We start from the raw sequence: 21,923 nt of genomic DNA on the forward strand, positions 1-21,923 counted from the left end.
TTTGTTTTGTTTTGGAGACAGGGTCTCACTTTGTTGCCCAGGCTGGAGTGCAGTGGTGTGATCATGGCTCACTGCAACCTCCACTTCCTGTGTTCAAGCGATGATCACCTTAGCCTCCTGAGTAGTTGGGATTACAGGCGCCTGCCACCATGCCCAGCTAATTTTTGTATTTTTAGTAGAGACAGAGTTTCGTCATGTATCCCAGGCTTGTCCTGAGCTCCTGGGCTGAATCAGTTCTCCCACTTTGGCCTCCCAAAGTGCTGGGATTACGGGCATGAGCCACCGTGCCCAGCCCAGTTATTACATTTTTAAAGAATTGTTAAAACACACACAAAAAGAGCATACAACAGCCACCAAATGTGCATGCAAAGCCAAAAATATTTACTATCTGGTCCTTGATAGAAAAAGTTTGTCAACCTCTGCTCTAGAACAATGAAATAAATTAGATGGCAGTATGTGGTGTTTGGCTGGGTATGGTGGCTCACGCCTTTAATCCTAGGACTTTGGGAGGCCAAGGTCACAGGAGTGCTTGAGGCTAGGAGTTTGACACCAGCCTGGGCAATATAGTGAGACCCTGTCTCTACAAAAAATAAAATAATTAGCCAAGCTTTTTGGCGCATGCCTGTAGTTCTAGCTGCTTGGGAAGCTGATGTGGGAGGATCTCTTGAGCTTTGGAGTTCAAAGTTACAGTGAGCTACGATTATACCACTGCACTCCAACCTGGGAGACCCTGTCTCTCAAAAAAACTATCTATCTATCTCTGTATGTATATGCACATAAACATATGTATAGTTTATTTTTATTTATTTATTTTTTTTGAGACGGAGTCTCACTCTGTCGCCCAGGCTGGAGTGCAGTGGCGCGATCTCGGCTCACTGCAAGCTCCGCCTCCCAGGTTCATGCCATTCTCCTGCCTCAGCCTCCCGAGTAGCTGGGACTACAGGCGCCCGCCACCACGCCTGGCTAATTTTTTGTATTTTTTAGTAGAGATGGTGTTTCACCGTGTTAGCCAGGATGGTCTCGATCTCCTGACCTCGTGATCTGCCCTCCTTGGCCTCCCAAAGTGCTGGGATTACAGGCGTGAGCCACCACGCCCAGCCACATATATATAGTTTTAATTATGTGTCAGGCAGTATTTTATATATATTAATTCAATTAAACCTCACGACAACTTATAAGGTATGTAGCATTAGTATCCCTACTTTGCAAATGAAGAAACTGAGTCACAGGTTAAATTACTAGCCCAAAACCACACAATGCCAGAGTCGGGATTTGAACCTCTGATACTGTGGTTCTCTGTCACAACTGTTCTGCTGGGCACATGTTCCCCCACTCTCTTTCCTGTTTGCTCAGTATAAGTTTTTATCCATTCACACCCCCTCAATCTGGCCCTCAGATGACAACAATGGAAGCTGTGGAGTCCCCGGAGTCCCTGGCTGCCGTTGCTTACCTGCTGAACCTTGTCCTGAAGCGGTGAGTTCTGCCTCCTGTTTGAACCCCAAGGCTTTTTGTGGAGGGGAGAAGGGAATGTGGACAGGAGAAACAGGATCAGGGAATTGTTTTTTAAAAAGATACTTGCTCTTCATGAACACTGTCTAGAGGCATGCAGAATGGGCCAGCGTGTGACATACCGTCGTAGGCCTCTAGTGAGAAATCTCTAACAAAACTAGGCTGTCCTGAACCCCTGGTATTAGAATCGTTTACCTTTATGCCAACAAGGTTGGGAAAGCACCAAAATCTTCACGTGGTGTGTGTCCAGGCAGACTTTCAGGAGCTTGTGCTGTGAGATCTAAAGTTCTTATTCGATTGTCCAAAACAAAAGGCACATCCGTAGGGCCTGCAGTGCTTCCCTGGTTCCATGTGTATTCAGTGTGTTCGTGACAGAATCAAGTGTGCTTTCCTTATTGAAGAGCAGAAAATCATTGTGAAAGTGTTGAAGGCAAAAGCAGAGTCAGAAACCTCTATTGAAAATGAAATTTTTTGGCCTGGTGCGGTGGTTCACACCTATAATCCCAGCACTTTGGGTGGCCGAGGCAGGCAGATTCAAGAGGTCAGGAGATCGAGACCATCCTGGCCAACATGGTGAAACCCCGTCTCTACTAAAAATATAAAAATTAGCTGGGTAGGCTACATGCTGTGGCTCATGCCTGTAATCCCAGCACTTGGGGAGGCTGAGGTGGGCAGATCACCTGAGGTCAGGAGTTGGAGACCAACCTGGCCAACATGGTGAAACCCCGTCCCTACTAAAAACACAAAAATTAGCTGGGCATGGTGGCAGGCGCCTGTAATTCAGCTACTCGGGAGGCTGAGGCAGGAAAATTGCTTGAACCCAGTAGGCGGAGGTTGCAGTGAGCTGAGATCGCGCCATTGCACTACAGCCCTGTCAACAGTGCAAGACTCCATCTCAAAAAAAAAGGAAAATGAAACTTGTTTCGAGTAATAAAAATTAAAAGTAATGGCCAGGCTCAGTGGCTCATACCTGTAATCTCAGCACTTTTGGAGGCTGAGGCAGGAGGATTGCTAGTGGCCAGGAGTTCAAGACCAGCCTGGCCAACATGGTGAAACCCGATCTCTACTAAAAATACAAAATTAGCCAGGTGTGTTGGTGCATGCCTGTAATCCCAGCTACTTGGGAGGCTGAGGCAGGAGAATCACTTGAACACAGGATGTGGAGGTTGCAGTGAGCCAAGATCAAGCCACTGCAGTCCAGCCTGGGCAACAGAGTGAGACTCCATCTCAATAAATAAATAAATAAATAAACAATAAAGTAAAAAATAAAAAACCTTGATTCTTTAAGATGAAAAAGTTCTTGAGATTGGTTGCACAACAATGTGAGTATACTTGGCTGGGTGCGGTGACACACACCTATAATCCCAGCACTTTGGGAGGCTGAGGCAGGTGAACTGTTGAGCCCAGGAGTTCAAAACCAGCTTGGGCAACATGGCAAAACCTTGTCTCTACAAAAAAAATACAAAAAATGATCTAGGCGTGGTGGCATGCACCTGTAGTCCCAACTACTTGGGAGGTAGAGGTTGCAGTGAACCTAATTGTGCCACTACACTCCAGCTTGGGTGACTCCAAAAAAAAAAAAAAAAAAAAACCCACAACATGAATATACTTAACAGTACTGAATGGTATACCTAAAAAAATCATTGAAATGAAATTTTTTTTTTTTTTTTTTGAGACAGAGTCTCACTCTGTTACCCAGGCTGGAGTGCAGTGGTGCCATCTCCTCTCACTGCAACTCCGCCTCCCAGGTTCATGCCATTCTCCTGCCTCAGTCTCTCAAGTAGCTGGGACTACAGGCACCTGCCACCACACCTGGTTAACTTTTTGTATTTTTAGTAGAGACGGGGTTTCACCGTGTTAGCCAGGATGGTCTCAATCTCCTGACCTCATGATTGTCCCGCCTCGGCCTCCCAAACTGCTGGGATTACAGGCATGAGCCACTGCGTCCAGCCAAAATGATGTTTTATCTTATGTGTATTTTACCACAATTAGAAATTTGTTTGTTTATTTATTTATTTTTGAGACAGAGTTTCGCTCTTGTTGCCCAGGCTGGAGTGCAATGGCGCAATCTCAGCTCACCGCACCCTCCACCTCCCGGGTTCAAGTGATTCTCCTGCCTTGGCCTCCCAAGTAGCTGGGATTACAGGCATGCGCCATCACGCCCAGCTAATTTTGTATTTTTAGTAGATACAGGGTTTCTCCGTGTTTGTCAGGCTGGTCTCAAACTCCCGACCTCAGGTGATCTGCCCACCTTGGCCTCCCATAGTGCTGGGATTACAGGCGTGAGCCACCATGCCTGGCCAGAAATTTTAAAATACAATTTAAAAGATACTTGTGTATCAGGTGGCATTCTACAACATAAGGCCCTGGGTGACTTGGGTCATTATACCAGGGAGTGTGAGTGTTGGCCCCCAGGAGGGGCATTCCTGGAGCAGTGAGTGGCAGAAGGGAGGGAAGGAGTTGTTGGCGCCGGGCTTTCTGGAGATGTGAACTGCCAGGGGAGGTGGAGAGAGGATTGGTGTGAGTTTAGGAGTGGGTAGTGGGAAGGTGAGGGAGGCAGGGATCCTGGGTGGAAAGCACACTGAGCTGGCTGATAAGGTGGGCGCCTGTTCTGACTTTGTTTCTCACTTGCTGAGTGACTGTGCCACCAGCGCCCCTTGCCCTGTCCTCCTTAGTACCATGAGGGGCTACACCAGCTGCTCTTCAGAGACCCTCTGGGGTGACCGTCTCTGTTCTTTCCCACAGTGTTCCCAGCCCTGTGCTCATTAAGAAGTTCTCTGATACCTCCAAAGCCTTCATGGATATCATGTCAGCTCAGGCCAGCAGCGGCTCAACCTCTGTCCTCCGATGGGTTAGTGTCTGGGGTTTAGTTTCTCATCTGGCGACTCCTAGAGCCTGTCTGATTTGGTGATGCTTGGATGTTCCCTGAGAGGGGTTTAGGCACCCTGGGGACCTCACACAGATGGGATTTTCTGGAGTCAGTGAGAACCTGGGCTCTTTTCCCTCCTGGCCGAGGCTGGTGGCACTGAGGGACTCTGACTTTCTTCCAGGTCCTTTCCTGCCTGGCCACCCTTCTGCGGAAGCAAGACCTGGAGGCCTGGGGCTACCCCGTGACCGTTCAGGTGTACCGTGGGCTGCTGAGCTTCACGGTGCATCCCAAGCCCAAGGTGAGACTACTAGATCTCTAGAAAATGGGGCAAGGGGACAGCCACCACTCGGCCCAGTGCAGCGCAGACTTGGCTAGCTGAGTGGCACTGGGGAGCTTGCCCTGAGTACTGACTTCTGCTTTCTGCCTCTGAGGCACCATGCGTTTAGATGCAGAAGGCAGGGCGGCTCTTCCTCCTGCAGGAGGCTGTTCCCTGTCAGCCCTATCTGAGTCTCTGGTGCCTCGTCAGCCATTGCCCTGTTGATGTGGACTCTCCCCGTATGTCTGTTTACCTTGGCAGGGAGGGTGGCATAGTTGGGGGAGTCACACAGACCTGAGTTGGATCCTGAATTCACTGCTCGAGGTGTGACCTTGGGCAAGTTACTTAATCTCTCTGAGCTTCAACTTCCTGACTATGAAATAGAGATAATCGGCTGAGTGTGGTGGCTCACGCCTGTAATCCCAGCACTTTGGGAGGCCAAAGTGGGAGGATCATTTGAGGTCAGGAGTTTGAAACCAGCCTGGCCAACATAGTGAAACCTCGACTCTACTCAAAATATAAAAATTAGCCAGCTGTGGTGGTGGGTGCTTGTAATCCCAGCTACTCGGGAGGCTGAGGCAGGAGAATCGCTTGAACCCAGGAGGCAGAGGTTGCAGTGAGACAAGATTGCACCACTGCACTCCAGCCTGGGCAACAGAACAAGACTCCATCTCAAAAGAAAAAAAAAAAGAAATAGAGATAATCACACCAACTTTGCTACAGAGTTGTGGGGAGACTCCAGTGTTCCCCACAGGCCTGGTGCACCTCCTGGCTCACGCAGGTGCTTGGTAAGTGATAGTTCCCCACTGTTTCCTCTGGAAATTTAGGGCAGGAGGTGGTAACGATAACAGTCATGTAATCACTCCCAGTGCTAAGCACCATCAGCCAAGATGGTCTCATGTCCCCTCCCCTCGGTGCTCACATGATCTTTTCCTCACCTTCAGCTCTCGCTGCAGTGGCACTTCACTGCGGTGACACTTTCCTGACCACTGTATACAAAGTAGCCCCTTGGCCAGGCGCGGTGTCTCACGCCTGTAATCCCAGCACTTTGGGAGGCCGAGGCGGGCGGATCACGAGGTCAGGAGATCGAGACCATCCTGGCTAACACAGTGAAACCCCGTCTTTACTAAAAATACAAAAAATTAGCCGGATGTGGTGGCGGGCGTCTGTAGTCCCAGCTACTCAGGAGGCTGAGGCAGGAGAATGGCGTGAACCCGGGAGGCAGAGCTTGCAGTGAGCGGAGATCCGCCACTGCACTCCAGCCTGGGCTACAGAGCAAGACTCTGTCTCAAACAAACAACAACAACAAAAGTAGCAGCCCCTGCTTGATTATCTGCAAAGTACTTTTTAAGCTTCTGTTATGTATTTGTTTGTTTTCTGCCTCCCAGCTGGAAGGTGAGTTGCCTGCTGTTCACTGCCAGTTTGCCAGGACCTAGAACAGTGCCTGGCTTGGTGGACACACAGTGTTTGCCGGATGATTAAGTGAATGAAGAAACCCCTGTTTTAAAGATGATATTGAAACTCGGAAATTAAGTAGTTGGGCTTGCTTAAGGCCATTTGGTGAGTTAGTTGTAGAGCAGGGATTTGAACCAAGGTTTGTCTTGCTTCACAGCTCAGGATTCTGTACACATGAAGGCCCTGATGTAGCACTAGATCTATAGTAGTCAGATCATCATTGGATCTGTATTTCAGCCAAAGCAAATTGGTTGGTGCTTGTGCCGGACACCCAAGATGCTGGTGGAACGCTGATCTGGCCTTGTCCCCTGCTCTCCTTGCCCCTCAGATCCGGAAGGCTGCCCAGCATGGAGTATGCTCAGTCCTCAAGGGCAGTGAATTCATGTTTGGTGAAAAGGCCCCTGCCCATCATCCTGCTGCCATTTCCACTGCCAAGTTCTGCATCCAGGAGATTGAGAAGTCTGGAGGTGGGGAAGCCAAATGGAGGGCAGGTGGATGGGAGGCAGTGGCTGGCAGAGCAGGACAGAGCCTGCTGCAGGGCGGGGGCTGGTGTCTCAATTCCCCTTCTGTATACCAGGCTCTAAGGAGGCCACCACCACGCTGCACATGCTGACGCTGCTGAAGGACCTGCTGCCCTGCTTCCCGGAAGGCCTGGTGAAGAGCTGCAGTGAGACTCTCCTCAGGGTCATGACCTTGAGCCATGTGGTGAGCTCAGGCCCCAGAGCTGGAGGAAGGGGGGTCCGTAGTGGTGGCATTTGGGGAACTCGCTGGTCAGTCAAAATGCAGGGCCTGGGGTCTCCCTCCCTGACTGTGTTCTTAAGCTAAAACCAACAGCACTACATTAATCTGTGGTGTTTGGCTAGGCCAGGCCGTATCAGAGTCCCCTTCCAGATGGAAGCTGACCTCAGAGATCAGGTTAGAGTCAGGGTGGATCCGTAGTGGGCTGGTAAACCCTCCTTCTGCACCAGCTCTATGTACCCTATACCAATTTTTTTTTTTTTTTTGAGACGGAGTTTTGTTCTTGTTGCCCAGGCTGGAGTGGAATGGCGCAATCTTGGCTCACTGCAACCTCTGGCTCCTGGGTTCAAGCGATTCTTCTGCCTCAGCTCCCAAGTAGCTGGGATTACAGGCATACACCACCACGCCCGGCTAATTTTTTGTATTTTTAGTAGAGATGGGGTTTCTCCATGTTGGTCAGGCTGGTCTTGAACTCCCAACCTCAGGTGATCTGCCTGCCTCAGCCTCCCAAAGTTCTGGGATTACAGGCGTGACCCACCGCGCCTGGCCCAATTTTTTTTTAGCAGCTTTAAAGACACATGAAAAATGATTTCCTGTATTTCTACCATTTCTAGCACAATTCTGTAAATCTTTAGACATTCAGCTCTTTGTATGTGTGGGTCCCATAGCCATAAATTCAACCAACCTTGGATGGAAAATATTTGGAAACTGGGCATAGCTGCACGCACCTATAGTCTCAGCTGCTTGGGAGGTGGAAGTGGGAGGATTGCTTGAGCCCAGGAGGTTGAGGCTGTAGTGAGCCGTGGTCATGCCACTGCACTCCAGCTTGGGCAACAGAGCAAGAACCGTGTGTCAAAAAAAAAAACAAAAAACAAAAAAACAAAAAAAGAAAAAAGAGGAAAGAAAGAAAAAGAAAATATTCAGGAAAAAGAAAATGGTTGGTAGCTTCTGTACTGAACATGTACAGTGTTTTTCCTTGTCGTTATTCCCTAGACAACAGAGTGTAGCAACTATTTACGTAGCATTTATATTGTATTACGTATTATAAGTAATCCAGGTGATTTAAAGTATATGGGAGGATGCGTGTAGGTTATATGCAAATACTACACCATTTAATATAGAGACTTGAGCATTGGTAGATCTCTATGTCCATGGGGGGTCCTGGAACCAATCCCCCACAGATACCCCCGCCAACTCACTATGTATTCTCTTTTTTTTGTTTGTTTTTTTGAGATGGAGTCTCGGTTTGTCGCCCAGGCTGGAGTGCAGTGGCGCAGTCTCGGCTCACTACAAACTCCGCCTCCCGGGTTCACGCCATTCTTCTGCCTCAGCCTCTCGAGTATCTGGGACTACAGGCGCCCGCCACCATGCCTGACTACTTTTTTGTATTTTTAGTAGACATGGGGTTTCACCGTGTTAGCCAGGATGGTCTTAATCTCCTGACCTGGTGATCTGCCCACCTCGGCCTCCCAAAGTGCTGGGATTACAGACGTGAGCCTCTGCGCCCGGCCTTGTGTATTCTCTTGTAGTGTTTATTTACATACATATTTTTTAAATTGTAAAATATTAATAATATGATCATTGTTTAAAAGGGAAAAACAATTCAGAAGTGTATAAAGTAAAAATCTCCTTTCCTCCAAATCCTGTTTCCTAAGGTAGACAATGCAAATAACTTTCTGGGTATCCTTTCAGACATTTTCTCTTTGCATAAACAAATATACATGATAAAACATGTAAAGGCCAGGTGCGGTGGCTCACACCTGTAACCTTAGCACTTGAGAGGCTAAGGCAGGAGGCAAGGAATTTGAGACCAGCTTGGGCAACATAGTGAGACAAGACTCTGTCTTTATAAAAATTAAAAAATTGGCCAGGCATGGTGGCATGCAACTGTATTGGTCTCACCCCGTATCTGGCAACAGAGCAAGATTCTGTCTCAAAAAAAAAAAAAAAAATACAGCTGTAATTACAGCATGCAGACCGTTTATAGCCTGCTTTTTTGGCTGTTATTTTAAAACCATTTTGTTAATGTTTCTATCTTTGCTTAAGTCATTTAAAGCTTTTTCAGTGGCTTCTATGTCTTACTAAGGTGGCAGTCCTCAGGTTGTCTCTGTGTGGGGGGCATGTGTGAGGTTCAGGGGGCCCTCAACTCCCTAGCACACGGGTGGAGTGGAATGTTGAGGGGTCCAGGGCCAGCCGTGGGCTTTGTAGTTCCTTTCTAAGCCTGTGTGTCCCCCTCCAGCTGGTGACAGCCTGTGCCATGCAGGCCTTTCACAGCCTCTTCCACGCCAGGCCTGGCCTGAGCACCCTGTCGGCAGAGCTCAACGCCCAGATCATCACGGTGAGGCCTGTTGGTGGGATGTGGGGGCATTGGGTGGGGGGTGGTGCCTTGGGAGGCTGTGCTGGGGGCACTGGCCCTGCGCCTTGTGTGCAGCGTGAGGTTGGCTGGGCTGGGTTGTCCTAGTGGAAGAGGCCAGTAGAAGGGGAAGGAAGATTGGAGTCCAGCCATCAAATTCACATCAGTGTCCCCAGGAGCTGGGACCTTGACCCTTGACCTAGTTAACTTTAATGAGCTCTTTCAGCATGGTCTCGTGGTGCTCATAGATACCTTGAGCAGGGCTCTCGGCCTTAGAGGTCTGTGGTTGGATTTTGGGAGGGGGGATCAGATCCCCCAAATGGTTAGCAAAATGCACATTTTTTTTTTTTTCAAAGAAGTCCTCTGTCTTTTGTCAGACTCACAAAGGGGTGTGTGACCCATGATACTCCGCTGCTCCTAGAGGCTGTTTTCCCAAAGAATTAGAGCTGGGAGGGTTTCGTGGAGAAAGGAAAGGCAGGAGCTGGGAAAGCCAAGGGGGCTGTGAGTGCCAGGGTCACAAGCACTGTCTCCAAGACTTTGCTGGTGCCAGGATGGGAAGGGGTCATCATCACTGGGCTATTGCAGATCCTACATGCTCAGTCACTTGCTTATTCCCACTTTTAGGCCCTGTATGACTATGTTCCCAGTGAGAATGATTTACAGCCCCTGCTAGCCTGGCTTAAGGTCATGGAGAAAGCCCACATCAACCTGGTGAGGTACGGATGAAGGAGGGGTGCTTAGGGCCTCTGTCCAGGCTGCCAAGGTGGGGATGCTCAGGGCCTGTGTCCAGGCTGCTGAGGTGGGGGGTCCTCAGGGCCTTCGTCCTGGCTTCCAAGGTTGGGGGGGTCCTCAGGGCCTGTGTCCAGGCTGCCGAGGTGGGGGTTCCTCAGGGCCTTCGTCCTGGCTGCCAAGGTTGGGGGGGGTCCTTAGGGCCTGTGTCCAGGCTGCCAAGGTGGGGGGTCCTCAGGGCCTTCGTCCTGGCTGCCAAGGTTGGGGGGGTCCTTAGGGCCTGTGTCCAGGCTGCCAAGGTGGGGGGTCCTCAGGGTTTCCATCCTGGTTGCTGAGATTGTGGGGTCCTCGGGGCCTCCGTCCTGGCTGCTGAGGTTGGGGGTCCTCAGGGCCTCCGTCCTGGCTGCTGAAGTTGGGGGTCCTCAGGGTCTCTGTCCTGGCTGCTGAGGTTGGGGGTCCTCAGGGTCTCTGTCCTGGCTGCTGAGTTTCCGGGGTCCTCAGGGTCTCCGTCCTGGCTGCTGAGGTTGGGGGTCCTCAGGGTCTCTGTCCTGGCTGCTGAGGTTGGGGGTCCTCAGGGTCTCTGTCCTGGCTGCTGAGGTTCCGGGGTCCTCAGGGTCTCCGTCCTGGCTGCTGAGGTTGGGGGTCCTCAGGGCCTCCGTCCAGGCTGCCGAGGTTGGGGGTCCTCAGGGTCTCCGTCCTGGCTGCTGAGGTTGGGGGTCCTCAGGGCCTCCGTCCTGGCTGCTGAGGTTGCGGAGTTCTCAGGGCCTCTGTCCAGGCTGCTGAGGTGGGGGGATCCTTAGGGCCTTCGTCCAGGCTGCCGAAGTTGGGGGTCCTCAGTGCCACCATCCTAGCTGCCAAGGTTGGGGGAGTCTTTAGGACCTCCGTCCTGGCTGCCGAGGTTTGGGGTGCTCAGGGCCTCCCTCCTGGCTGCTGAGGTTGGGGGTGCTCAGGGCCTCCATCCTGGCTGCTGAGGTTGGGGGTGCTCAGGGCCTCAGTCCTGGCTGCCAGAGGTGGAGGGGACGTGAGCCGGAGGCTGGAGAAGCTGTTCAGCCTCCCAAGGCCTGACGGCATCTCCGTGTCAAGTGAGCTACAGAGCAGCTCTTGTTTTTGTGGGGCACGGGGTAGGACAGCGCAGCTCATTCTAACAGGGTCTGATTCCTGCCAGAGCGTTTGCCAGCCAGCCGTGAGGAGCAGCAAGGTGGGCTGCAAGCCCTGCGTCCCAGGTTGAGGCCTGAGTTTCACCCTGCCTCTTGCCGCTCCCTGGCTGTGTCTTCCTGTGCACTCGGTTTCCTGGCCGTGGGATATCCTTTCTGCGGCTCCACTCCACTCTCACGTGGACTGGCAGCTCCCTTCTCTAGGTTCCATAGTCCCGTGAACCGACTTTCTGCTTTGTATCTGCATACTTTCAGGGTTCGGGCTTGGCCACTTAATAGTAATTCCACTTTTCTGGAATAAGGCTGAGAAGAAATTGAGTATACAGTAACTAGTTGGTGACCTGCATGGAGGGAGGCAAGGGTCTTTTAGGCCTCGTGGCTCTGTTTTGCTGGGTTTGTCTTCACAGCTGAAGGGTTCCCACGGCCTGCTCTCACCCAGGCGGCCTGCTGTCACCCAGGTGTATGCCAAACACTGTTCATCTGTGTTTCCTTTCACTAATCACAGCAACCCCATGAGGAAGGGTTTAGCCCCAATTTATAAGCCAGAAACCAAGGCTCTGTGAGTTAGCTAGTCACATAGCCCCTGATGAATAAGGCCAGGTCTCTGGCCCAGGTCTGCCCAGCCCACGTTCTTTTTCCTGCACCAAACTGCCTTTACTGAGAGGTGTCCAAAAATGGCAAAATCACCCCATTCACCTCTTCTCAGGCTTCATCCCACAGGAGCATACCCACAGTTAGGCCCCAGTGTGCGTCCCACAATGCTTATCATCGCACTCCAGGTAACGCATAAAAACTGGAAGCAAGCTAAATGTCCCACAGAGGGGCGAAATATAAACAATGAAGTACTCAGGGTCTGACCCTGAGGACCCACAACCTCAGCAGCCTGGACGGAGACCCTGAGGACCCTGTAACCTCAACAGCCAGGACAGAGACCCTGAGGAGGTACTCAGCTCTCCTCAGGTGAAGCCATTAGAAACAATCAAAGTGGGCCTGGCACAGTGGCTCACACTTATAACCAGCACTTTAGGAGACCGAGATGGGCAGATCACTTGAGGCCAGGAGTTTGAGACTAGCCTGGCCAAAATGGCGAAACCCCATCTTCACTAAAAATACAAAAATCATCCGAGTGTGGTGGTGCACACCTGTAATCCCAGCTACTTGGGAGGCTGAGGCATGAGAATTGCTTGAACCTGCGAGGTAGAGATTACAGTGAGCTGAGATCGCACCACTGCACTCCAGCCTGGGTGACAGGGTGAGACCCTATCTCAAAAAAAAAAAAAAAAAAAATAGAAACAATCAAAGTGGTCGTATGTGCACTTATAGGGAAAGAACTCCAAGATATATTGGGAAAAAGCAAGACATAGAATAGCAGGTATGGTGTGATTGTTTCTCTATGTATACTCTGGAACCACATGCTAAGAGTGTGAATCCTGACCCCATTACCAAGCTGGGTGGCCTTGGGCAAGTTATTTGACGTCTCTGTGTCTTTCCTCATCTATAAAATGGAAAAATAATAGAATTTATCTTATTAGTTGTTACAAGGTTTAAATGAATGTATGTTATATCAGTGGTTGGTATATGATAAGAGTTATATAAATGCTACCAGGCCAGGTGCAGTGGCTCACACCTGTAATCACAGGACTTTGGGAGGCCAAGGCAGGAGGATCACTTGAGGCCAGAAGGTCGAGAGTAGCCTGGGAAACACAGTGAGATCCTGTCTCTACAAAAATAAAAAGACTAGCTGAGCATGGTGGCATGTGCCTGTAGCCCCAGCTACTCAGGAGGCTGAGGTGGGAGGATCGCTTGAGCCCAGGAGTTTGAGACTCTGTGAGCTATGATTGTACCACTGCAAAAAAAAAAAAAAAAAAAAAAGTTGGCAGAAGTTACTGTTTTTATGTTTGTGCGTTTTAGAACTTCTGGAAGGGTATTTAAGAAACTTAACCTTGATTTTCCCCTGGGAGGTGCATATAAGGGTCAGGCCAGAAGGGTGAGTTAGGGAAGGCATGCCCTTCATTTTACACCTTTTTACCACATGTAGTTATTACTTGAACGATAGTGCCTTGTTAAAAACCACCCACCAGAAGGGCCCTATGGAGCCCTGCAGATCAGTGGGTTTGTGATTGTTTTCCGAGCTGGGCCATCTCATCCCTGAGCCCTGGTTGCCCTGGTCCCCAGGGCTCAGGGCCAGGCCCCACAGAAACCTTTTGTCTTGACAGGTTGCAGTGGGACCTGGGGCTAGGCCACCTCCCTCGCTTTTTTGGAACTGCGGTGACCTGCCTCCTTTCCCCACACTCACAAGTGGTGACCGCTGCTACGCAGAGCCTCAAGGTACTGCAACTTTAGCTGAGGAAGCAGAGAGCTTAGGGGGTTCTGCGGGCTGTCCTGTCTTTCCCAGCACTGGCCCCAGGCTACCAGCTTGGGCCCAGAGAGGCCGCTCTCAGAATGGGAGATAGGTTTCTTCGAAGCTTTCTCAGACTGCCAGGAAGCTGTTGCCTGGGAGGGGAGAATGGTCCTGGGGGGCTGCCTTGGGCCCAGAAAGCCTGTGGCCTCTCTTTGCAGGAGATCCTGAAGGAATGCGTGGCTCCCCACATGGCTGACATTGGCTCCGTGACCTCCTCGGCCTCAGGCCCTGCCCAATCCGTTGCCAAGATGTTCAGGTGAGGATATGGGGTCCACGTTAGGAAGGGATGGTGGTACCTTGAGGAAAGTTCTTTTTTTTTTTTTCTTCAGAGACAGAGTCTGGCTCTGTTGCCCAGGCTGGAGTGCAGTGGCGCAATCTCGGCTCACTGCAAGCTCCGCCTCCCAGGTTTAAGCGATTCTTCTGCCTTAGCCTCCCAAGTAGCTGGGATTACAGGTGCCCACCAACATGCCTCACTAATTTTTTTTTTTTTTTTTTTTTTGAGACGCAGTCTCTGTCACCCAGGCTGGAGTGCAGTGGTGCAATCTTGGCTCATTGCAAGCTCCGCCTCCCGGGTTCATGTCATTCTCCTGCCTCAGCCTCCCGAGTAGCTGGGACTACAGGCGCCTGCCACTACGCCTGGCTAATTTTTGTATTTTTAGTAGAGATGGGGTTTCACCGTGTTAGCCAGGATGATCTCGATCTCCTGACCTCGTGATCCGCCCACCTCGGCCTCCCAAAGTGCTGGGATTACAGGCTTGAGCCACCGCGCCCGTCTGAGGAAAGTTCTGTATAATACGAATGCTCCACTGTCCACCTACTGTGGGCCAGGCATGCAGTGGCAGTGCTTTACGGGATTGCAGGCTGCTTACTGAACATCTGCCAGAGCAGCTACCGTGGACTTAAGCGCCTGTCACGTTTTAGCTACACCTCACCTCTTGGTTTCCTAGAGGTTTCCCCATCTGAAGGTGGGTCAGATAACTACCTCATCGGTTTTTCTTTTTCTTTTTTTTTTTTTTTTTTTGAGACGGAGTCTTGCTCTGTCGCCCAGGCTGGAGTGCAGTGGCGCGATCTCGGCTCACTGCAAGCTCCGCCTCCCAGGTTCACGCCATTCTCCTGCCTCAGCCTCTCCGAGTAGCTGGGACTACAGGCGTGCGCCACCACGCCCGGCTAATTTTTTTTTGTATTTTTAGTAGAGACGGGGTTTCACCATGTTAACCAGGATGGTCTCGATCTCCTGACCTCGTGATCCGCCCGCCTCGGCCTCCCAAAGTGCTGGGATTACAGGCTTGAGCCACCGCGCCCGGCCCTCATCGGTTTTTCTTTAAGCACTAGCATTATCTAAATTAAACTCTTAACATAGGGAGTGTGGGCATGTCACAAATATTAGTTCTCTTCACTTGTCTCTCCTGGGGCCCCATTCTTGCTGGCCAGCTAGCATCTGTAGCTCAGGGTGCTGGCCATTGACTTTCTCTGGTGGGGGGCACAGGGTGGCGTGACCGTGGCCCTGACTGTGCCACCCCCTTGGCAGGGCAGTGGAGGAGGGCCTGACGTACAAATTCCATGCGGCCTGGAGCTCCGTGTTGCAGCTGCTGTGTGTATTCTTCGAGTCATGTGGGAGGCAGGCCCACCCTGTGATGAGGAAGGTGAGTGGGGAGTGGCTGGGGCCAGGGCAGGAAGTGGTGCTGGCCCTTGGACTGTGGGCTCCTGGAGGGCATGTGTCTCTGTTATCTCTGCACTCTGCTCCCCACCCCACCCTGACAGGGCCATAGCAGGTGCCCCATGCAGTATCCCCTGGAAGGTGACTGGGCCAACAAGGGAGGGGCAGGAAAAAGGGTGGGAGTCCCCCCACCTGCTCACTAGTCTTTGCTGGAGTTGCTGATTTTGAAACTTAGGGAATCTATTTGCTTTCCCTTACCCCCAGCCCTTATCTTTTAAATTTTAATTATCTAAGTTTCCTATAACCAGTGAGTATAGCATTGATGTTCTAAACAGCCCTAGGTCCCAGGGAGGTTCCTGCAGTCCAGGGTTAACCATTTAACGATCAGGGATCACTCAGGGATCCTGAGCAGACCTTAGTCCAGGAGAGAGTGGGGGCCTGAGGACAGCACCCAGACTGGTCCTGCATCAGCAGAGACAGCAGCTCCTGGCCTCGTGGGGCCTTCCTCACTGACTCGCTCCCATTGCTGGAAAAAAGAAACCCTGGTGGGAGGACAAGGTCTCTGTCAAGAGGCCTTGCCTGAGCCCTGATAGATTAGGTTGACCAATTTGGCTTTATAGAAGAAGCCAGGCAGGGCCATGAAAGTGTGGCTGGGGGAGGGCTGTGGCCATGGTGAACCCAAGGGTGCAGCTCTGTCTCCTCAGCACCTGCTGATTTGCTAATTGTTGCATGCAGAGAAGATAAATTTGTTCCATTTTCGAAGATAAATTGGAAATCTACATTTGTGTGTGAAATTTCCTAATTTTTGCATGTCGTTAAATGTAACAGAATTTTGTAAAATCCTGGGCCCTGGGATTTACAGTCACCAGTGGTCAATTGGGTTCTCAGTCTGTACCCTCTGGTGTAGCGTTGAACCCAGGCCCAGAATTCCGGCCTCATCCTTCAGCGGGGTCTTATCGTGGGTCCCTGCTTTCGAGCATGTCTTGATGTGTGGTCACTCATCTCTGCTCCAGTGCCTCCAGTCCCTGTGTGACCTGCGCCTCTCCCCTCATTTCCCCCACACGGCGGCTCTCGACCAGGCAGTGGGGGCTGCGGTGACCAGTATGGGACCTGAGGTGGTGCTGCAGGCTGTGCCTTTGGAAATTGATGGCTCTGAGTAAGTGTGGCCCTGGCTGGCTTGCTGACAAGCCCCAGGCTTGTTCTCTCCCCTGGAAAGGATGTTCGCTGCTGTGGGCTAAACTCTGTGTCAGTGCAGGGCTCAGCAGGAGGGGCCAAAAGAGGTCTCGCTCTGTCCTGGGCTCAGTACGCTATGCACTGCCCTCAGGGCTGTCGCCTCATCCTCACTGGGTTCTTCCCATTCTCCTCCCAGGGAGACTCTGGATTTCCCACGGAGCTGGCTGCTGCCTGTCATCCGAGACCATGTTCAGGAAACGCGACTTGGTTTTTTCACCACCTACTTCTTGCCCCTGGCTAACACCCTGAAGAGCAAAGGTAGGAGACCTTTGCCTATGTGTAACCTGAGGCTCCCCACAGTCCTGGAGCATCCACAGAAGGGATTGGGAAGGGTGCTGAGTCCCACACACCCAGCCTTCAAGTCATTTGGCAACATCCCTCTGCCAAGCAGGTGACCAGCCAGTGCTCGAGTGCCTGTCTCCCTCCCTGCTGCTCCAAGGCGAGGCCAGGCGGCCCTCCCTGTGGCAGAGCTTGCCCTGTGAGACAGGAGCTGCCTCCACATGGAGCTGCCCCAACTGGGCCTTGTTCTTCCCCTTTGGATCACAGAGAACACCTGTGCCCCTTCTTCCTCATGCAAGCCCTTGAGATCGATTTTGTAAAAATTTGTGATATGTTTGTTTATATGTATATATACTTTTATATACTTCTAGGTGTATTTGTTTATTTATTTATTTTATTGTTATTATTTTTTGAGATGGAGTTTTGCTCTTGTTGCCCAGGCTGGAGTGCAGTGGTGCAATCTCGGCTCACTGCAACCTCCGCCTTCTGGGTTCAAATGATTCTCCTGCCTCAGCCTCCCGAGTAGCTGGGACTACAGGCACCCACCACTGCACCTGGCTAATTTTTGTATTTTTAGTAGCGACAGAGTTTTGCCATGGCAGCCAGACTGGTCTCAAACTTCTGACCTCAGTGATCTGCCTGCCTCGGCCTCCCAAAGTGCTGGGATTACAGATGTGAGCCACCGCGCCCAGCCAGGTGTATTTATATATATGAGTATATATGTATGTACACATACACAGTCACACGCCACATGACGTTTCAATGATGGTGGTCTCATAAGATGATAATACCGTATTTTACTGTACTTTTTCAATGTTTACGTGTGTTTAGATATACACACATACTTAGCAATGTATTACAGTTGCAGCACTCAGTACAGCAACATGCTGTCCAGGTTTGTAGCCTAGGAGCAATAGACTACACCACATAGCCCAGGTGTGTAGGGGCTGTGTCATCTAGGTTTGTGTAAATACACTCTATGCTGTTCACACAATAAAATCACCTACCAATGCATTTCTCAGAACACACCCTGTCAAGCGATGCGTGACTGTAGATCATATGTATGTATTTGAAAATGATGATTACCCCAGAGGTGTTCTTTCTTCAGGCTGCACATCCCCAGTCCCCTGCCCCTCTCCTTTCAGGCATAGTTTCTTATCCTTCGTGATCATGGTCTCCTCTCTCTATTTATCCTCTAGTTTACTTCTGACCTGTGTTAGGCAGACTCAGGCCTACATGAGGATAGGCAGAACATGGGGTTACATTGCTCGGCCTAGTGATGGCTTCAGAAGATTTTCGTTTTCACTGGATTTTGAGGATCTAGGGCAGCATTGCTAAACTATTTCATCTGTCTGTTTTTGTAAATACATTTTATTTTATTTTATTTTATTTATTTATTTATTTATTTTTGAGACGAAGTCTCGGTCTTGTTACCCAGGCTGGAGTGCAGTGGCGCGATCTCAGCTCACTGCAATTTCCGCCTCCCGGGTTCAAGAGAATCTCCTGCCTCAGCCTCCCGAGGAGCTGGGATTACAGGCACCTGCCACCACGCCCAGCTAATTTTGTATTTTTAGTAGAGATGGGGTTTCACCATGTTGGCCAGGCTGGTCTCGAACTCCTGACCTCAGGCGGTCCACCTGCCTCGGCCTCCCAGAGTGTTGGGATTACAGGCGTGAGCCACTGTGCCCAGCCTGTAAATAAAATTTTATTGGAACACAGACACATACACATTTATTCTTGCTCTGTCACCCAGGCTGGAGTGCAGTGGCACGATCTCAGTTCACTGCAACCTCTGCCTCCCGGATTCAAGCGATTCTCCTGCCTTAGCCTCCCAAGTAGCTAGGACTACAGGCATGCGCCACCACACCTGGCTCACTTTTTAAAAATGTTTTGTATTTTTAGTAGAGACGAGGTTTCACCATGTTGGCCAGGCTGGTCTCAAACTCCTGACCTCAGAAAATCTGCCTGCCTCGGCCTCCCAAAGTGCTGGGAGTACAGGCGTGAGCCACCATGCCCAGCCTGTCACACTACTTTTTAATGACAGAGTTATTGTGATAGAAATCATATGTACTGTGGGCTGGGCACGGTGGCTCACGCCTGTAATCCTAGCACTTGGGGAGGCCGAGGCGGGTGGATCACCTGAAGTCAGGAGCTTGAGACCAGCCTGGCCAACATGGTGAAACCCCATCTCTACTAAAAGTACAAAAATTAGCCAGGCTTGCTGGGCACGGTGGCTCACGCTTGTAATCCCAGCACTTTGGGAGGCCGAGGCGGGCAGATCACGAGGTCAGGAGATCGAGACCACGGTGAAACCCCGTCTCTACTAAAAAATACAAAAAAATTAGCCGGGCATGGTGGCGGGCACCTGTAGTCCCAGCTACTTGGAGAGGCTGAGGCAGGAGAATGGCGTGAACCCGGGAGGCGGAGCTTGCAGTGAGCCGAGATTGCGCCACTGCACTCCAGCCTGGGCGACAGAGCAAGACTCCGTCTCAAAAAAAAAAAAAAAAAAAAAATTAGCCAGGCTTGGTGGTGGGTGCCTATAATCCCACCTACTTGGGAGGCTGAGGCAGGAGAACGCTTGAACTCTGGGGGGCGGAGGTTGCAGTGAGCCAAGATTGCGCCACTTCACTCCAGCCTGGGCAACAGAGCAAGACTCTGTCTCAAAAAAAAAAAAAAAAGAGAAAAGAAAAAAGAAATCATATGGCCTGCCAAGCTTAAAGTACTGGCCCTTTTGCACAAAAAGTTGGCTGATTCCTGGTCTAGGGCAGTGGTTCTCAACAAGGAGGGCGATTTTGCTGCCTGTAGGACATTCGGCAATGCCTGGAGACATTTTTAGTTGTTACCGTTGGGGGATGGGTGCTCTGGCATCTAGTGGGTAGAGGCCAGGATGCTGCTAAGCACCCTGCAATGCACAGGACGACCTCACACAACAAAGAGTACCAGGCCCAAAATGTCCACATTGTCAAGATTGAGAAACCCTGCTCTAGGGCACGGTTTCCTGATTTCACACATGATCTTGTAGAATATACACGAAGGGCTTAAAGAAGAAAGTAAGGCCGAGTGCAGTGGCTCATGCCTGTAATCCCAGCACTTTGGGAGGCTGAAGCAGACAGATCATGAGGTCAGGAGTTCGAGACCAGCCTAAACAATGTGGAGAAACCCCGTCTCTGCTAAAAATACAAAAATTAGCTGGGCATGGTGGCACATGCCTGTAATCCCAGCTACTTGGGAGGCTGCGGCAGGACAGTCATTTGCACCCAGGAAGCAGAGGTTGCAGTGAGCCGAGATGACACCACTGCACTCCAGCCTGGGTGACAGAGTGAGACTTGGTCTCAAAAAAAAAAAAAAAAAAAGTAAAAGCCATTATTCAGTTCTCCCACCCAGAAATCGTTATTACTCAAGTTTTTAATGTATTTTCCTTTGCTTTGTTTGGGTCGGTTTGTTTGTTTTGAGACAGAGTCGCTCTGTTGCCTAGGCCGGAGTGTAGTGGTGCGATCTTGGCTCACTGCAACTTCCGCCTCCCAAGTTTTCAAGCAGTTCTGCCTCAGCCTCCTGAGTAGCTTGGTCTACAGGCGTGTACCATCACCCCTCGCTAATTTATTTATTTTTAGTAGAGACAAGTTTTCACCATGTTGGCCAGGCAGGTCTCAGTCTCCTGGCCTCAAGTGATCCACCCGCCTTGGCCTCCCAAAGTGCTGGGATTACAGGCGTGAGCCACCATGTCTGGCTGCATTTTTTCCTGTGTAAAAATAGTATCGTATTTCCACTATGTTGGAATTAATGTGCACATATTAGTAACTTAAAATTTTTCGTGATATTAAAAAAGAAAAAATTGTTCTATTTTCAACAGACATATATGCCCATCAAAGAAAATACAGATGAATCCCCAAAATGAGGGTCATTACCATCATTAATGTTACCTATAAACCCTGGCATTATTCTTAAGGCTGATGTTATGTATTCCCTTTGTCCTGGTAATACTACACGCAGGTATCTGTCCTGAGAAGATAGACAAGTGCGCACTGATTTATGTTCCTAGCAAAGATGTGCCTGACAGTATTGGCTTATACTGGCAAAAACTGTAACACATCCAATATCTTTCTCATTAGGGTTCCAGTGAAATTAGTTATGGTAAAGCCCTACTTTTTGCCAGACGCTGCGGCTTATGCCTGTAATCCCAACACTCTGAGAGTCTGAGGCAGAAGGATTGTGTGAGGCCAAGAGTTCAAGAACAGCCTGGGCAACATAGCAAGACCCTGTCTCTATAAAAATTTTTTTTTTTTTTTTTTAGTTAGCCAGGTGTGGTAGGCTCACCTGTAGTTCCAGCTACTTGGGAGGCTGAGGAAAGAGGATTGCTTGAGCCCAGAAGTTCAAGGCCAGTCTGGGCAACAGAGAGAGACCTCCGTCTCTACAAAAATATTTTTTAAGTCCCACTTTGGGATATGATGTAGGCATTATAAAGAAAGAAAGAAACCACTAGGTAGGGACAGACAAGTTTAGCAGATGGTGAGTTGAACAGACACGGTTTATATCCCAACTCCGCCACTCCACAGTTCGTGGCTTGGGGCAGATTTTGTTTAATTTCCCAGGGCCTGCTACTCATCTGTAAAACGGGCAAGTTTTGTGAGGATTAAATGAAAAAGTCATGTGAAGTGCTGATTACACAGACTACCACATAGTACTTGCTCAGTAAATATTACCAGCTTTATTGTCAAGTAAACAAGGTTAGAGAATGCTATATGTATAGTATATTCCTGTTTATGTTTTTTTTTTTTTTTGAGATGGAGTCTCGCTCTGTCGCGCAGGCTGGAGTGCAGTAGCGCGATCTTGGCTCACTGCAAGCTCCACCTCCCAGGTTCACACCATTCTTCTGCCTCAGCCTCCCGAGTAGCTGGGACTACAGGTGCCCGCCACCACTCCTGGCTAATTTTTTGTATTTTTAGTAGAGACGGGATTTCACCGTGTTAGCCAGGATGGTCTCAGTCTCCTGACCTCATGATCTGCCCGCCTCAGCCTCCTAAAGTGCTGGGATTACAGATGTGAACCACTGCACGCGGCCCCTGTTTATGTTTTTCAAAGTGGGCATGTGGCTGGGCACAGTGTTGCATACCTGTAATCCCAGCACTTTGGGAGGCCGAGGCACGTGGATCGCTTGAACTTAGGAATTCGAGACCAGTCTGGGCAACATGCCGAAACCCTATGTCTACAAAAAGCTGGGTGTGGTGGTGTG

General features: G+C 50.3%; 1 protein-coding gene across 5 annotated transcripts in view; it reads left to right on the forward strand.

Moving 5' to 3' along the window:
- The window catches only part of RRP12 (ribosomal RNA processing 12 homolog), a 71,698-nt gene that overhangs the window by 31,721 nt on the left and 18,054 nt on the right, over positions 1-21,923 (forward strand). For 2 of the 5 annotated variants that reach the window (XM_055253336.2, XM_063628766.1), the window contains 12 exons: positions 1,397-1,473; positions 4,255-4,360; positions 4,560-4,676; positions 6,478-6,616; positions 6,727-6,854; positions 9,127-9,225; positions 9,865-9,956; positions 13,340-13,451; positions 13,683-13,780; positions 15,053-15,167; positions 16,195-16,337; positions 16,551-16,672. In XM_055253336.2, coding sequence (XP_055109311.2) covers positions 1,397-1,473; positions 4,255-4,360; positions 4,560-4,676; positions 6,478-6,616; positions 6,727-6,854; positions 9,127-9,225; positions 9,865-9,956; positions 13,340-13,451; positions 13,683-13,780; positions 15,053-15,167; positions 16,195-16,337; positions 16,551-16,672 — 1,348 coding nt within the window. The remainder of the gene's footprint in view (positions 1-1,396; positions 1,474-4,254; positions 4,361-4,559; positions 4,677-6,477; positions 6,617-6,726; positions 6,855-9,126; positions 9,226-9,864; positions 9,957-13,339; positions 13,452-13,682; positions 13,781-15,052; positions 15,168-16,194; positions 16,338-16,550; positions 16,673-21,923) is intronic. The other 3 variants (XM_055253342.2, XM_063628771.1, XM_055253352.2) reach the window with 3 other exon arrangements.

The sequence above is a fragment of the Symphalangus syndactylus genome, chromosome 2 (assembly GCF_028878055.3).
Source record: "Symphalangus syndactylus isolate Jambi chromosome 2, NHGRI_mSymSyn1-v2.1_pri, whole genome shotgun sequence".
Lineage (NCBI taxonomy): Eukaryota > Metazoa > Chordata > Mammalia > Primates > Hylobatidae > Symphalangus > Symphalangus syndactylus.